At 49.5% G+C, this 15,797-nt stretch overlaps 1 protein-coding gene across 1 annotated transcript in view; it reads right to left on the bottom strand.

Annotated features, from left to right (window-relative positions):
• Nucleotides 1–2,786: 2,786 nt before the first annotated feature.
• cep131 (centrosomal protein 131) overlaps nucleotides 2,787–15,797 on the bottom strand; it is a 34,649-nt gene continuing 21,638 nt past the window's right edge. Inside the window, exons 20-27 of the mRNA XM_064323464.1 lie at nucleotides 15,433–15,540; nucleotides 12,143–12,260; nucleotides 11,455–11,529; nucleotides 11,178–11,320; nucleotides 8,189–8,366; nucleotides 5,669–5,865; nucleotides 4,716–4,776; nucleotides 2,787–4,630 (exon numbers count right to left, since the gene is read on the bottom strand). Of these exons, the coding sequence (XP_064179534.1) occupies nucleotides 4,559–4,630; nucleotides 4,716–4,776; nucleotides 5,669–5,865; nucleotides 8,189–8,366; nucleotides 11,178–11,320; nucleotides 11,455–11,529; nucleotides 12,143–12,260; nucleotides 15,433–15,540 (952 nt within the window). The 3' untranslated portion in view covers nucleotides 2,787–4,558. The remainder of the gene's footprint in view (nucleotides 4,631–4,715; nucleotides 4,777–5,668; nucleotides 5,866–8,188; nucleotides 8,367–11,177; nucleotides 11,321–11,454; nucleotides 11,530–12,142; nucleotides 12,261–15,432; nucleotides 15,541–15,797) is intronic.

The raw sequence follows: 15,797 nt of genomic DNA, 5'->3' as shown, positions 1-15,797 counted from the left end.
TGAGCCTCATTTAGAGGCACTGAGCTGCCTTGTTCAGAAGCACTGAGCCTCATTTAGAGGCACTGAGCTGCCTCGTTTAGAGGCACTGAGCCTCATTTAGAGGTAGTGATCTGCTATATTTAGAGACACTGAGCTGCCTCGTTTAGAGACACTGAGCTGCCTCGTTTAGAGGAACTGAGCTGCCTTGTTTAGAGACACTGAGTCTTGTTTAGAGGCACTGAGCTGCCTCGTTTAGAGACACTGAGCTGCCTCGTTTAGAGAAACTGAGCTGCCTCGTTTAGAGACACTGAGTCTTGTTTAGAGACACTGAGCTGCCTCGTTTAGAGACACTGAGCTGCCTCGTTTGGAGGCACTGAACCTCGTTTAGAGGCACTGAGCTGCCTCGTTTGGAGGCACTGAGCTGCCTCGTTTGGAGGCACTGAACCTCGTTTAGAGGCACTGAGCTGCCTTGTTCAGAAGCACTGAGCCTCATTTAGAGGCACTGAGCTGCCTCGTTTAGAGACACTGAGCCTCGTTTAGAAACACTGAGCTGAGTTTAGAGGCACTGAGCCTCATTTAGAGGTAGTGATCTGCTATATTTAGAGACACTGAGCTGCCTCGTTTAGAGGAACTGAGCTGCCTTGTTTAGAGACACTGAGTCTTGTTTAGAGGCACTGAGCTGCCTCGTTTAGAGACACTGAGCCTCGTTTAGAGACACTGAGCTGCCTCGTTTAGAGACACTGAGTCTTGTTTAGAGACACTGAGCTGCCTCGTTTAGAGACACTGAGCTGCCTTGTTTAGAGACACTGAGCTGCCTTGTTTAGAGGCACTGAGCTGCCTCGTTTAGAGGCACTGAGCTGCCTCATTTAGAGACACTGAGCCTCGTTTAGAGACACAGCCTCGTTTAGAGACACTGAGCCTCGTTTAGAGACACTGAGCTGCCTCGTTTAGAGACACTGAGCTGCCTCGTTTAGTGGCACTGAGCTGCCTCGTTTAGAGACACTGAGCCTCGTTTAGAGACACTGAGCTGCCTCGTTTAGAGACACTGAGCTGCCTCGTTTAGAGACACTGAGCTGCCTCGTTTAGAGACACTGAGCTGCCTCGTTTAGAGACACTGAGCTGCCTCGTTTAGAGACACTGAGCTGCCTCGTTTAGAGACACTGAGCTGCCTCGTTTAGAGGCACTGAGCTGCCTCGTTTGGAGGCACTGAGCTGCCTCGTTTAGAGACACTGAGCTGCCTCGTTTAGAGACACTGAGTTGCCTCGTTAAGAGACACTGAGCTGCCTCGTTTAGAGACACTGAGCTGCCTCGTTTAGAGGCACTGAGCTGCCTCGTTTGGAGGCACTGAGCTGCCTCGTTTAGAGACACTGAGCTGCCTCGTTTAGAGACACTGAGCTGCCTCGTTTAGAGACACTGAGCTGCCTCGTTTAGAGACACTGAGCTGCCTCGTTTAGAGACACTGAGCTGCCTCGTTTAGAGACACTGAGCCGAGTTTAGGGGCACTGAGCCGAGTTTAGGGGCACTGAGCCGAGTTTAGAGACACTGAGCCGAGTTTAGAGACACTGAGCCGAGTTTAGGGGCACTGAGCTGCCTCGTTTAGAGGCACTGAGCTGCCTCGTTTAGAGGCACTGAGCCGAGTTTAGAGACACTGAGCCGAGTTTAGAGGCACTGAGCCGAGTTTAGAGACACTGAGCCGAATTTAGGGGCACTGAGCCGAGTTTAGAGACACTGAGCCGCGTTTAGGGGCACTGAGCCGAGTTTAGGGGCACTGAGCTGCCTCGTTTAGAGGCACTAAGCCGCCTCGTTTAGAGGCACTGAGCCGAGTTTAGAGACACTGAGCTGAGTTTAGGGGCACTGAGCCGAGTTTAGAGACACTGAGCCGAGTTTAGGGGCACTGAGCCGAGTTTAGAGACACTGAGCCGAGTTTAGAGGCACTGAGCCGAGTTTAGAGACACTGAGCCGAGTTTAGGGACACTGAGCCGAGTTTAGGGGCACTGAGCTGCCTTGTTTAGAGGCACTGAGCCGAGTTTAGAGACACTGAGCTGAGTTTAGAGGCACTGAGCCGCCTCGTTTAGAGGCACTGAGCCGAGTTTAGAGACACTGAGCTGAGTTTAGAGGCACTGAGCCGAGTTTAGAGACACTGAGCCGAGTTTAGAGACACTGAGCCGAGTTTAGAGGCACTGAGCCGAGTTTAGAGGCACTGAGCCGAGTTTAGAGGCACTGAGCCGAGTTTAGAGGCACTGAGCCGAGTTTAGGGGCACTGAGCCGAGTTTAGAGACACTGAGCCGAGTTTAGGGGCACTGAGCCGAGTTTAGAGACACTGAGCCGAGTTTAGGGGCACTGAGCCGAGTTTAGAGGCACTGAGCCGAGTTTAGAGGCACTGAGCCGAGTTTAGAGGCACTGAGCCGAGTTTAGGGGCACTGAGCCGAGTTTAGAGGCACTGAGCCGAGTTTAGGGGCACTGAGCTGCCTTGTTTAGAGACACTGAGCTGCCTTGTTTAGGGGCACTGAGCCGAGTTTAGAGACACTGAGCCGAGTTTAGAGACACTGAGCCGAGTTTAGAGGCACTGAGCCGAGTTTAGAGACACTGAGCCGAGTTTAGAGACACTGAGCCGAGTTTAGAGGCACTGAGCCGAGTTTAGAGACACTGAGCCGAGTTTAGGGGCACTGAGCCGAGTTTAGGGGCACTGAGCCGAGTTTAGGGGCACTGAGCCGAGTTTAGGGGCACTGAGCCGAGTTTAGGGGCACTGAGCCGAGTTTAGCACCGATCAAGGAGAAGTGCTGTTCACACATAAAAAAATACAACAATTCTCAAGTAGAAAATTTTTTTTACTACAGAAACAGATACAGTTCACTAGCATGACTAACACTGAGGACTGATTCTGCGGAGGACCCAGTCAAGCAACACAGCGGCCGTCATAAAGTGTGTGTGTGTGTTTGTGCGCGTGTGGTGTGTGTGTGCGCGTGTGGTGTGTATGTGTGTGTGTGTGCAATGTGTGTGTTTGTGTGTGTGCATGTGGTGTGTGTGCGAGTGTGCACGCGTCTGTGTGTGGTTGGCATGTGTGTGTGCACGTGTGCGGTGTGTGTGTGCGTGCGTGTGTTTGCCTGTGTGTGTGAACGTGTGTTTGTGTGTGCGTGTGTGCGTGTGTGCGTGCAAGGCTGGGTTCTTCAGCATGTGTGGGACTGGCACGCAGAAGAAATGTCAGCCAGCCTCCTAAAGCCCTGTTGTAAGTATGTGTCTGTACCCTAACGCTGTCTGTGTGTGTCTGTACCCAAACGCTGTCAGTGTGTGTCTGTACCCAAAAGCTGTCAGTAAGAGTCTGTTCCCAAACGCTGTCAGTGTGTCTGTGTGTCAGAAGAAAAGTTTCCCTTCTTTTCACACTCAAATGACACAAAATGGAGACAAACACCAAACAAAATTACAACAGATTTCAGGTGTTATCCCTGATTATAAAAAAAGTAAGAGCATTACAATAAGGTGTGCACACACACACACACCCACACACACACACAGTGTATGGTGGGGCGGGGGACTGTAAGGCCCTGAGCAGAGGTCACATGACCCCCCCTCCCCCAACTCCACTTTCCTTTAATGACTTCACGTTGCATTCCTCTATCCCTCCCCCATCCTTCTCTCTTTCTCTCTCATTCCTCTATTCCTCCCCCTCTCTTTCTCTCATCCATCTATCCCTCCCCATCCTCCTCTTTCTCTCATTCCTCTCTCTCCCCATCCTCCTCTCTTTCTCTCACTCCTCTATCCCTCCCCATCCTCCTCTCTTTCTCTCATTCCTCTCCCTCCCCAATACTCCTCTCTTTCTCTCATTCCTCAGTCCCTTACCCCATCCTTCTCTTTCTCTCTCATTCCTCTCTCCCTCCCCATCCTCCTCTCTTTCTCTCTCATTCCTCTCTCCCTCCCCATCCTCCTCTCTTTCTCTCTTTTCCTACACTGTGACCCTCCCATAATAATCATTCCCAGAACTGCTCATAAATCCTGCTCCTGGCCCCTCCCCTCTCAACCTCTTCCTGTCCTGCCCTCCCCAGCTCTGTGGCCACGGCCATACCGCTGTACTGAGACTCCCTACCCCCCGTTGACTGACCCCCCAGGAACAGAGCAACAACTGCCCTGCATGCGAGCTGTGTCTGCATCCGCACAACTCAAACCTGTGTGTGTGTGTGTGTGTGTGCGTGTATGCGTGTGTGTCTGCATGCATGTTTGTGTATGAATGCGTGTATGTATCTGTAAGTGTAGTGTGTGGAAGTGTATGTGTGTGAGAGTGAGTGCATAAATAAGTATATGTTTGTGTAAGTGTGTGTAAATGTAAGTGTTGCAAGTAGTAGCAGTCTCTGGTTCCTCCTGTAGCACAGTCAGGCTGGAGGTGTGGCTTCTGCTGTGTTCCCATGGCAATATTAGTGGTCTCCCTGCACAGGCATTCCACTTCCTGCCCTGTACAGTACACACACCCGGGCGGGCCACACTCCTGAGCGTGTCTGTCCTTCCACATGCCTCAACCTGAAGCAAAACTCCACTGGACAAAAAGGGAGGGGGTGGAGTCAAGGGCATAATCAGGCGGCGAAGTCAGTCATTTTCCCAGGAGTTGCTTCCTCTGCTGCTCCAGCAGGGCCTCCAAATGATCCGCCCTCTTCAGTGCTGCCTGTCCAATGAGGGAAAGGGATGTGGTTAATCAGTGGGTGGGGCTAACAGCCAGCGTGTCATAAGGCATTGGAGGCGTGGCTCACCTCGTGCTGCTTACGTAGAGTGCTGACCGTCTCCTCCTTCTTTAAGATGGCAGACTTCACCCTAACACAGGAATTTACATAAGTTTACTATTCACCCTGACACAGGAAGCTATATCAGTTTACTATTCACCCTGAAACAGAAAGTTACATCAGTTTACTATTCACACTGACACAAAAAGCTATATCAGTTTAATATTTACCCTGAAACAGGAAGCTACATCAGTTTACTATTCACCCTGAAACAGGAAGTTACACCTGTTTACTGTTCACCCTGACAGAAGACACTATACAAGTTTACAATGCACAATGACACAGGAAGCTATATCAGTTTACTATTCACCCTGATACAGGAAGCTATATCAGTTAGATATTCACCCTGACACAGGAAGCGACATCGGTTTACTATTCACCATGACACAGGAAGCTATATTAGTTTACCATTCACACTGACACAGGATGCTATATAAGTTTAATATTAACCCTGCCATAGGAAGCTATATCAGTTTACTATTCATCCTGACACAGGAAGCTATATCAGTTTACTATTCACCCTGACACAGGAAGTAATACCAATTTATTATTCATCCTGACACAGGAAGTTACATCAAGCAAATATTCACTGTGACACAGGATGTAATACCAGTTCACAATTCACCCTGACACAGAAGCTGTGTTCCAAACGGTGTTCTAACTAGAGTGGTGCGGTTTGATTTATTATGCTCTAGACAGAACACAAGTATACAGTTTGGGACACAGCCAGAAAGTTTTAGCCATTAAGTATTCACCCTGACACAGGAAAGTCTACTGTTCAAATGGCCACACCTTTCCTGAGCACATACAGGATGTTTCCAGGGTTTAAAATCTTTTAATTAAGTTCAGCCTCCCTTTTTCCCTTGCAGACTGCAGTGTCACTGACTCTGGAGGTTGTGCTTTAGGGGGTGGAACTGTCCTACCTCTGGTGCACCTCGGCAAGCTCCTCCTCCTTCTCATGCGTCACCCTCTCCACCTCGAGCCTGAGGCGTGCTCGGAGCTCCGCCCCCTCCACCTTCAGCCGCCGGTTCTCCTCCTCGGTCACCACCAGGCGCTCGGCGAACTCCTGCCGGATCACCTCTGCCAGGCGGCGCCGCTCCTCCGACAGCTTGTCCCGGATCTGGGGGGGGGGGGGTGGCAGGATGAAGGCAGAGACTTGTGCGCTAAAAAAGATGCCAATGCTAGCAGTGTGCCCTGCTCAGTCTTAATTACAGCTGTAAGAATCAACATGCTAATCCAAGAAATTCCTCAACAAATTCATTAGTCAGACAACCATTCAGTTTCATTAAATGAAAGGTTTTTTTTTAACAATACATGAGTAATTTATTCAACATAGAGCAATAAAAATAACAAAAAAAGATTTTAAAGAATTACAATTTAAATGAATAAATTGTAAATGTTGAGTTCAGTGTTACAGTCATACAGACCTAAGGGACATAACTTCCAAAATGGATGCAATGTAAATGCTATGTAAAAGTCACTCTGGATAAGGGCGTCTACTAAATGCCTGTAATGTAAAATTTGATTCAAATTTCAATCAAAACATGCCAAGGTTCTGAGAAAACAAATGTGTACAATTCATTACATTACATTACAATGCAGGTTAGGCCAGTCCCACACAATTCCAGTCTCCCACTGAGCACTGATCCCGCACTGAATACCAATCCCACACTGAACACTGATCCAGCACTGAATACCAATCCCACACTGAACACTGATCCAGCACTGAATACCAATCCCACACTGGACACTGATCCACCACTGAATACCAATCCCACACTGGACACTGATGCAGCACTGAATACCAATCCCACACTGGACACTGATCCAGCACTGAATACCAATCCCACACTGAACACTGATCCACCACTGAATACCAATCCCACACTGGACATTGATGCAGCACTGAATACCAATCCCACACTGGACACTGATGCAGCACTGAATACCAATCCCACACTGGACACTGATGCAGCACTGAATACCAATCCCACACTGGACACTGATGCAGCACTGAATACCAATCCCACACTGGACACTGATCCAGCACTGAATACCAATCCCACACTGACATGATGCACCACTGAATACCAATCCCACACTGGACACTGATGCAGCACTGAATACCAATCCCACACTGGACACTGATGCAGCACTGAATACCAATCCCACACTGGACACTGATGCAGCACTGAATACCAATCCCACACTGGACACTGATGCAGCACTGAATACCAATCCCACACTGGACACTGATCCAGCACTGAATACCAATCCCACACTGAACACTGATCCAGCACTGAATACCAATCCCACACTGGACACTGATCCAGCACTGAATACCAATCCCACACTGAACACTGATCCAGCACTGAATACCAATCCCACACTGGACACTGATGCAGCACTGAATACCAATCCCACACTGGACATTGATCCAGCACTGAATACCAATCCCACACTGGACATTGATCCAGCACTGAATACCAATCCCACACTGGACACTGATCCAGCACTGAATACCAATCCCACACTGAACACTGATCCACCACTGAATACCAATCCCACACTGGACACTGATCCAGCACTGAATACCAATCCCACACTGGACATTGATCCAGCACTGAATACCAATCCCACACTGGACACTGATGCAGCACTGAATACCAATCCCACACTGGACATTGATCCAGCACTGAATACCAATCCCACACTGGACACTGATCCAGCACTGAATACCAATATAAACAACCATGTGTACGGAGAGCTGAGGCTCACTGGTGAGGGGCCGAGTACCTGTGTGAGGGGGAGGCCAGGTTCACCTGTGTGAGGGGAGGCCGAGCTCCCACTTGAGGGAGGCTGAGGGCTCACACTGTTAAGGGGAGGCTCGCTCACCTGTGGAGGTGAGGCCGAGGTCACTGTGATAGGAGGCCGAGCTCACCTGTGAGGGAGGAGCTGAGGCTCACCTGTGTGAGGGGGAGGGGCTGCGGGCTCACCTGTGTGAGGGGGAGGGGCCGCGGGCTCACCTGTGTGAGGGGGAGGAGCGGGGCTCACCTGTGTGAGGGGGAGGGGCCGAGGGCTCACCTGTGTGAGGGGGAGGGGCCGAGGGCTCACCTGTGTGAGGGGGAGGGGCCGAGGGCTCACCTGTGTGAGGGGGAGGGGCCGAGGGCTCACCTGTGTGAGGGGGAGGGGCCGAGGGCTCACCTGTGTGAGGGGGAGGGGCCAAGGGCTCACCTGTGTGAGGGGAAGGAGCCGAGGGCTCACCTGTGTGAGGGGGAGGGGCCAAGGGCTCACCTGTGTGAGGGGGAGGGGCCGGGGCTCACCTGTGTGAGGGGGAGGGGCCGAGGGCTCACCTGTGTGAGGGGGAGGAGCTGAGGGCTCACCTGTGTGAGGGGAAGGGGCCGAGGGCTCACCTGTGTGAGGGGGAGGGGCTGAGGGCTCACCTGTGTGAGGTCCTGCACCTCCTGCTCTTTGTGACGCAGGACGGCCTGCAGGTGGAGCAGCTGAGCCTCAGTCTCGCTGTGCCGCAGTTTCAGCTCCTTGTGTCTGTCCTGCAGAGCTCTCTCCGTCACCTCCATCTCCCTGAGCTCCACCTCGTACTGCTCCCGCACGCGCTTCACCCTACACACACACACGCGTCAGTGCAAGTGCACACACACAGGAATCAGTACACACACACACACGCGCACACACACACGACAGTACGTACGTATATACACACACACACACGCCACAGTACGTACACACACAGAGACACACGCACACATGCACACACGCATCAGTACACACACGCGCGCGCGACAGTACATACACACGCACACGCAGACACACGCATCAGTACACACACACGCGCGCGCGAAAGTACATACACACGCACACGCAGACACACGCACACACGCATCAGTACAAACACACACAAACACGCAACAGTACGTACACACACACGCTCGTCAGTACACAAACACACACACACACACGCACACACCAGTCAGTACACGCACACACACACGCATCAGTATGTACACACACACACACACACACACACATCAGTACGCACACACACGCACGTGTCAGTACAAGTATGAATACACACACACCATAATTTCTTGCAGCCACAAAGTAATGATAGTGGGGAATTCATTTTACACAGTAATAAGTATTTAAGGCTAAAGGCGCCAAACAGCCATCAGCAGCAGTGACATCTGCTGGTCATAAAGTAGCATAACAAGTGCAGCATCAATAACAACACTCACATCTTCAATAGAGGTAAACTGGCTGTCAAAAACAGTACGTGTGTCTGAACTGACAGCCAAAATGCCCGCCCCAACCCTCCGGAGCACGTGGGCTACCAAACCCAGGGATGGAGCGAAAGAGTGAAAAGTTACTCTCAATCAGGTCCTCACTTGAGCTGGCAACCCTGAAACACTGCTGGGATTCTACACTAGTGCGCATATTACATTACAGGCATTTAGCAGACACTCTCATCCAGAGCGACCTGCACAACTTCTTACATAGCGTTTTTATATTGCTTGATATATACTGAAGCAATAGAGGTTAAGTACCTTGCTCAAAAGTACAATGGCAGTGTCCTACCCAGGAATCAAACCTGTGACCTTCAAGTTACAAGTCCAGTTCCTTACCCATTATGCTACACTGCCACACACACAGCTAGCCACACACATGCAAACACACGCATATGCATGCAGGCATGTTAGTGCTGTGTGCATGTTAGCACTGTGTATGTTAGCGCTGTGTGTATGTTAGCGCTGTGTGCATGTTAGCGCTGCACGTATGTTAGCGCTGTGTGTATGTTAGCGCTGTGTGTATGTTAGCACTGTGTACATGTTAGCGCTGTGTGCATGTTAGCGCTGCATGTATGTTAGCACTGTGTGTGCATGTTAGCACTGTGTACATGTTAGCGCTGTGTGCATGTTAGCGCTGCACGTATGTTAGCGCTGCATGTATGTTAGCACTGTGTGTGCATGTTAGCGCTGTGTGTGCATGTTAGCGCTGTGTGTGCATGTATGCGCTGTGTGCATGTTAGCGCTGTGTGCTTGTTAGCACTGTGTGTGCATGTTAGCGCTGTGTGCATGTTAGCACTGTGTGCATGTTAGCACTGTGTACATGTTAGCGCTGTGTGTGCATGTTAGCACTGTGTGCGCATGTTAGCGCTGTGTGCATGTTAGCACTGTGTGTATGTTAGCGCTGCACGTATGTTAGCGCTGCATGTATGTTAGCACTGTGTGTGCATGTTAGCGCTGTGTGAATGTATGCGCTGTGTGCATGTTAGCGCTGTGTGTGCATGTTAGCGCTGTATGCATGTTAGCACTGTGTGTGCATGTTAGCGCTGTGTGTGCATGTTAGCGCTGTGTGCATGTTAGCACTGTGTACATGTTAGCGCTGTGTGTGCATGTTAGCGCTGTGTGTGCATGTTAGTGCTGTGTGTGCATGTTAGCGCTGTGTGTGCATGTATGCGCTGTGTGCATGTTAGCACTGTGTGCATGTATGCGCTGTGTGCATGTTAGCGCTGTGTGCATGTTAGCGCTGTGTACATGTTAGCGCTGTGTGTATGTTAGTGCTGTGTGCATGTTAGCGCTGTGTGCATGTTAGCACTGTGTACATGTTAGCGCTGTGTACATGTTAGCGCTGTGTGTATGTTAGCGCTGCATGTATGTTAGCACTGTGTGTGCATGTTAGTGCTGTGTGTGTATGTTAGCGCTGCATGTATGTTAGTGCTGTGTGTGCATGTTAGCGCTGTGTGTGCATGTATGCGCTGTGTGCATGTTAGCACTGTGTGTGCATGTTAGCACTGTGTGTGCATGTTAGCGCTGTGTGCATGTTAGCACTGTGTACATGTTAGCGCTGTGTGTATGTTAGCGCTGCATGTATGTTAGCACTGTGTGTGCATGTTAGCACTGTGTGTGCATGTTAGCGCTGTGTGTGCATGTTAGCGCTGTGTGTGCATGTTAGCGCTGTGTGCATGTTAGCACTGTGTGTGCATGTTAGTGCTGTGTGTGCATGTTAGTGCTGTGTGTGCATGTTAGCGCTGTGTGTGCATGTTAGCGCTGTGTGCATGTTAGTTAGCACTGTGTGTGCATGTTAGTGCTGTGTGTGCATGTTAGCGCTGTGTGCATGTTAGCGCTGTGTGTGCATGTTAGTGCTGTGTGTGCATGTTAGCGCTGTGTGTACATGTTAGCGCTGTGTGTGCATGTTAGCGCTGTGTGCATGTATGCGCTGTGTGCATGTTAGCGCTGTGTGCATGTAAGCGCTGTGTGCATGTATGCGCTGTGTGCATGTTAGCGCTGTGTGCATGTATGCGCTGCATGTATGTTAGCACTGTGTGTGCATGTTAGCGCTGTGTGTGCATGTTAGCGCTGTGTGCATGTTAGCACTGTGTGTGCATGTTAGCGCTGTACTTCCTGTGCCCCTCACCGGTTCTCAGCGGCACGTTCACACTCCTCCCGAGCGCCGCTGGTCTCCTCCTCTAGCCTCTGAATGGCCAGCTCAATCTCTTTGTCCCGCCCCCGTCGCACTTCCTCCTTCAACTCTCTCTCACGACTCAGCAGCCACGCCTCCTGCAGGAAGACACGCCCATTCACCTTTGACCTCTTTGAGGCACCTTCAGATGGCCAGAGGTAGATGTTCACGACAATTCCCACACACACATGAATGCGCAGACGCACACACACACACACAGACGGTTATTTACCTCCTTCTTCATGTAGTTCTCCTCCCAGGTCTGTTTCTCTATCTCTAGGCGTTCTCTTAGGGCCTTCAACTCTACCTACACACACACACAGAGCATACCCTCCATTTATACTATAGAACAACAGTCCATTTCATTTGGAACATGTGATTGGTGGCTCAGGAATCTTCATTATTATGTTCTGGTGCCTTGCGTACTAACCCTAACCCTAAACTGTGAGGAAAGGGTGAGTAAAGCTGAAGTCTGGGTACTAACCCTAACCCTAAACTGTGAGGAAAGAGTGAGTAAAGCAGGAGTCTTGGGTACTAACCCTGACCCTAAACTGTGATCAAAGAGTGAGTAAAGCAGGAGTCTGGGTACTAACCCTGACCCTAAACTGTGAGGAAAGGGTGAGTAAAGCTGGAGTCTGGGTACTAACCCTAACCCTAAACTGTGAGGAAAGGGTGAGTAAAGCAGGAGTCTGGGTACTAACCCTAACCCTAAACTGTGAGGAAAGGGTGAGTAAAGCAGGAGTCTTGGGTACTAACCCTAACCCTGAACTGTGAGGAAAAGGTGAGTAAAGCTGGAGTCTGGGTACTAACCCTAACCCTAAACTGTGAGGAAAGGGTGAGTAAAGCAGGAGTCTTGGGTACTAACCCTAACCCTAAACTGTGAGGAAAGGGTGAGTAAAGCTGGAGTCTGGGGAGCCCACCTGATGCCGACGTTCCTGCTCCTCGCGGGTTTTATCCAGCTCCTCCCGCAGAGCACGACTGGCAACAGTGCTGTTCTCCTCCAGCTGCCTCCTCAGCTCATCCAGCTCCACTCGCTGCCTGCAGGGCGGCGACACAGTTCAACACCTCCACCTCTCCAGCCACCTCCTCAACAACAATCACCTCACCACCTATATTCACCTCCACCCCTCCGGCCACCTCCTCACTAGGGGTGTAACAATTAATCGATTCGGATCGATGCATCGATACAGAAAGCAACGATTAAATTCAATCGATTCAACATGCATTAATCGATTCGTATCGTTGAAAGCCGAAAAACACAGCCAGTTCTGTCAACGTCTCTGATTATTTCTTTTTTCAGTAGTGTTATATTGCATTTCACCGTGTATCATCATGGTAAATCATTGTGTTTGTACAGGTTTCACAAACTCCAGCCTGTCAGGACAACGAGTAGACAATGTTACAGGAGAAGGAACGGTGCTAGCTTTCGTGCCTGGGTGCGTTTTGTGCAGGTGAAGAGACGGGACTTCACTGCTGCATCTGTTACAAAAAACGCGGTCGTGTGTGGCGCTCATTTTAGACCCCCACCCATGACATAATGGACAATATTGTCTATCTGGGCATTCATAAAAATATTCTTTCACCACTCAAAAATCGTATTCCGTTATAGCAACAAGATAAACCCGACAATAGCCCTAAGATATGCCAATACAGTGAGGAATACTGTTATTATTGAGGACTTCTGGGCATAGCTAAGTCATATGTTTGCTGATAGACCTAGCTAATATCGTTTTCTGGAGCAAAACAGAAGCGGATTGAACTGTATCATTGATTTACTGTCTCTGTCTCGATCTACTGAACACAGATAAAATTTCATCATTGCTATTTAAGTATTACTGCTCAAAATATTTCGGTTATATACGTTATTTTTGAAAGTGAGTGTCTTTAAATAGGTTAGCAGTAGCATATAATGTAGATATATCTATAAGCTAACGCTGGTCACTCACCAAGACACCTGCCCAGTTCTCCACTGGTTCTCCTCACACCGACAGTGTAAATTCTCAACAAAGTGTTCTGTCTCCAGAACATGGGGACCAACTAGTGTTCTTGAAGAAAAAACTCTCAAAGACACACTGAAAGGCACACTGTATGTATGTAGTGGAAGTCAGGGCCATTCTTACACTATGTGCATAGCACCAAGGAGTGAGCCAACAGAAAGGAGTCAGTCGTATAATGGATTTATAGCTGACTATATAATGGATAAATGTTCACTGTTCTGAAGTAACATTCCATTATTTGTTGACATATTAATTTGTTGTGACAACTGTAGTATCCATTGCCATATAGAGTTTGGCAAACTGCCTCATACACATGACACATTGTTAGCCACTACATTGGCCCAGAGGTTCTGAATAGTCATGTTACTCCAATGTATTGTGAAGTACTTGGTCCAGAGAGTGCCTTGTCCTGCTTTTGTTTTGTAGTTTTTTTTTTGTCAAAATTGACAGCGAATAGTCGGCTACTTAGCCATGTTTTTCATCCAAGTGTTAAGCACAGCTTTAATGAAGTTGCACTATAACCTCGTGGTAATTGTTTTGCACTAAGAATTTATTGTAGAACATTGTTGTTTGTTGTTTTTCATCAAGAATGAAAAAGAATATGACTTATCTAAAGAGCTAACTAATACAATTGCACTATAAACCAAATTTTGATTGTATGTGTTGGAACTTGATTGAAATGGTATATGTTTATAATAGCTGAAGCCCAATTTATTGTATCATAAATTATATTACAGTATTGCACCGTATCAAATCCTATCGCTGCGAAATTTAACTTATCAGAAAATATCAAATCATTGCCTTAAGGATCGATATGGTATCGTATCATGGTGAAGCCTAAGGTTAACACCCCTACTCCTCACCAACAATCACCTCCACACCTATAATCACCTCTACCCCTCCGGTCACCTCCACACCTCCAATCACCTCCACACCTATAATCACCTCTACCCCTCCGGTCACCTCCACACCTCCAATCACCTCCTCACCTATAATCACCTCCACACCGCTACACCTCCAACATCTCCACACCTATAATCACCTCCACACCTCCAATCACCTCCACACCTATAATCACCTCCACCCCTCCGGTCACCTCCACACCTCCAATCACCTCCACACCGCTACACCTCCAACATCTCCACACCTATAATCACCTCTACCCCTCCGGTCACCTCCACACCTCCAATCACCTCCTCACCTATAATCACCTCCACACCTCCAATCACCTCCACACCGCTACACCTCCAACATCTCCAAACCTATAATCACCTCTACCCCTACAATCACCTCCACACCTCCACCCCGCTACACCTCCAATCACCTCCACCCCTCTGGTCACCTCCACCCCTACAATCACCTCCACACCTTCACCCCTCTGGTCGACAGGGGCGACATAGCTCAGGAGGTAAGACCGATTGTCTGGCAGTCGGAGGGTTGCCGGTTCAAACCCCGCCCTGGGTGTGTCGAAGTGTCCTTGAGCAAGACACCTAACCCCTAACCCCTAACTGCTCTGGCGAATGAGAGGCATCAATTGTAAAGCGCTTTGGATAAAAGCGCTATATAAATGCAGTCCATTTACCATTTGGTCACCTCCACACCTCCGGTCACCTCTACCCCTACAATCTACAATCACCTCCACACCTCCACAGCACTACACCTCCAATCACCTCCACACCAATAATCACTTCCACCCCTCCGGTCAACTTACACCTATAATCACCTCCACACCTCCACCCCTCTGGTCACCTCCTCACCAACAATCACCTCCACACCTATAATCACCTCCACACCTCCACCCCTCCGGTCACCTCCACACCAATAATCACCTCCACCCCTCCGGTCACCTCCACACCAATAATCACCTCCACCCCTCCGGTCACCTCCACCTCTCCAATCACCTCCACCCCTCCGGTCACCTCCACACCAATAATCACCTCCACCCCTCCGGTCACCTCCACACCTATAATCACCTCCACCCCTCCGGTCACCTCCACCTCTCCAATCACCTCCAATCATTGAATGGGCTTAAGTGTAAATTCTGCAAGAAATGTACACGATATTACTTGGCATTCACCATCCAGTCACTGACACCCTCGAAGTGCAGCTACTCTCTGGCCTTCACTAATAGCTGTTTGAGTAACTGAAGAAACCGGAAGCACCAGTATGGCCTCACTGTGACCCTTAACCCCTACCGTGACCTTTGACCCCACCTGGTGGCCAGCTGGTTCAGTCTCTCCTTCTCCTCGGCCACTTCCTTGTACAACCTCCTTCTCTGCTGCTGCAAGGCCTTCTCCTCCTCCTGCAGCTGCTGTTCATACCTGCAACACACACACGTTAACACACACACGCACACACACACTCACACACATTAAAACACACTCACACACACGCACACACACATACTCACACATACACACACTCACACACACGCAAACACACACACACACACACACACATTAACACACACTCACACACACACACACATGCAAACACACACTCACACACACATTCTCACACACACACGCACGTTAACACACACACACATTAACACACACTTACACACACACACACTCAC

This window comes from Anguilla rostrata, chromosome 2, assembly GCF_018555375.3.
Source record: "Anguilla rostrata isolate EN2019 chromosome 2, ASM1855537v3, whole genome shotgun sequence".
Lineage (NCBI taxonomy): Eukaryota > Metazoa > Chordata > Actinopteri > Anguilliformes > Anguillidae > Anguilla > Anguilla rostrata.
This window is presented reverse-complemented; position numbering and strand designations above follow the sequence as displayed.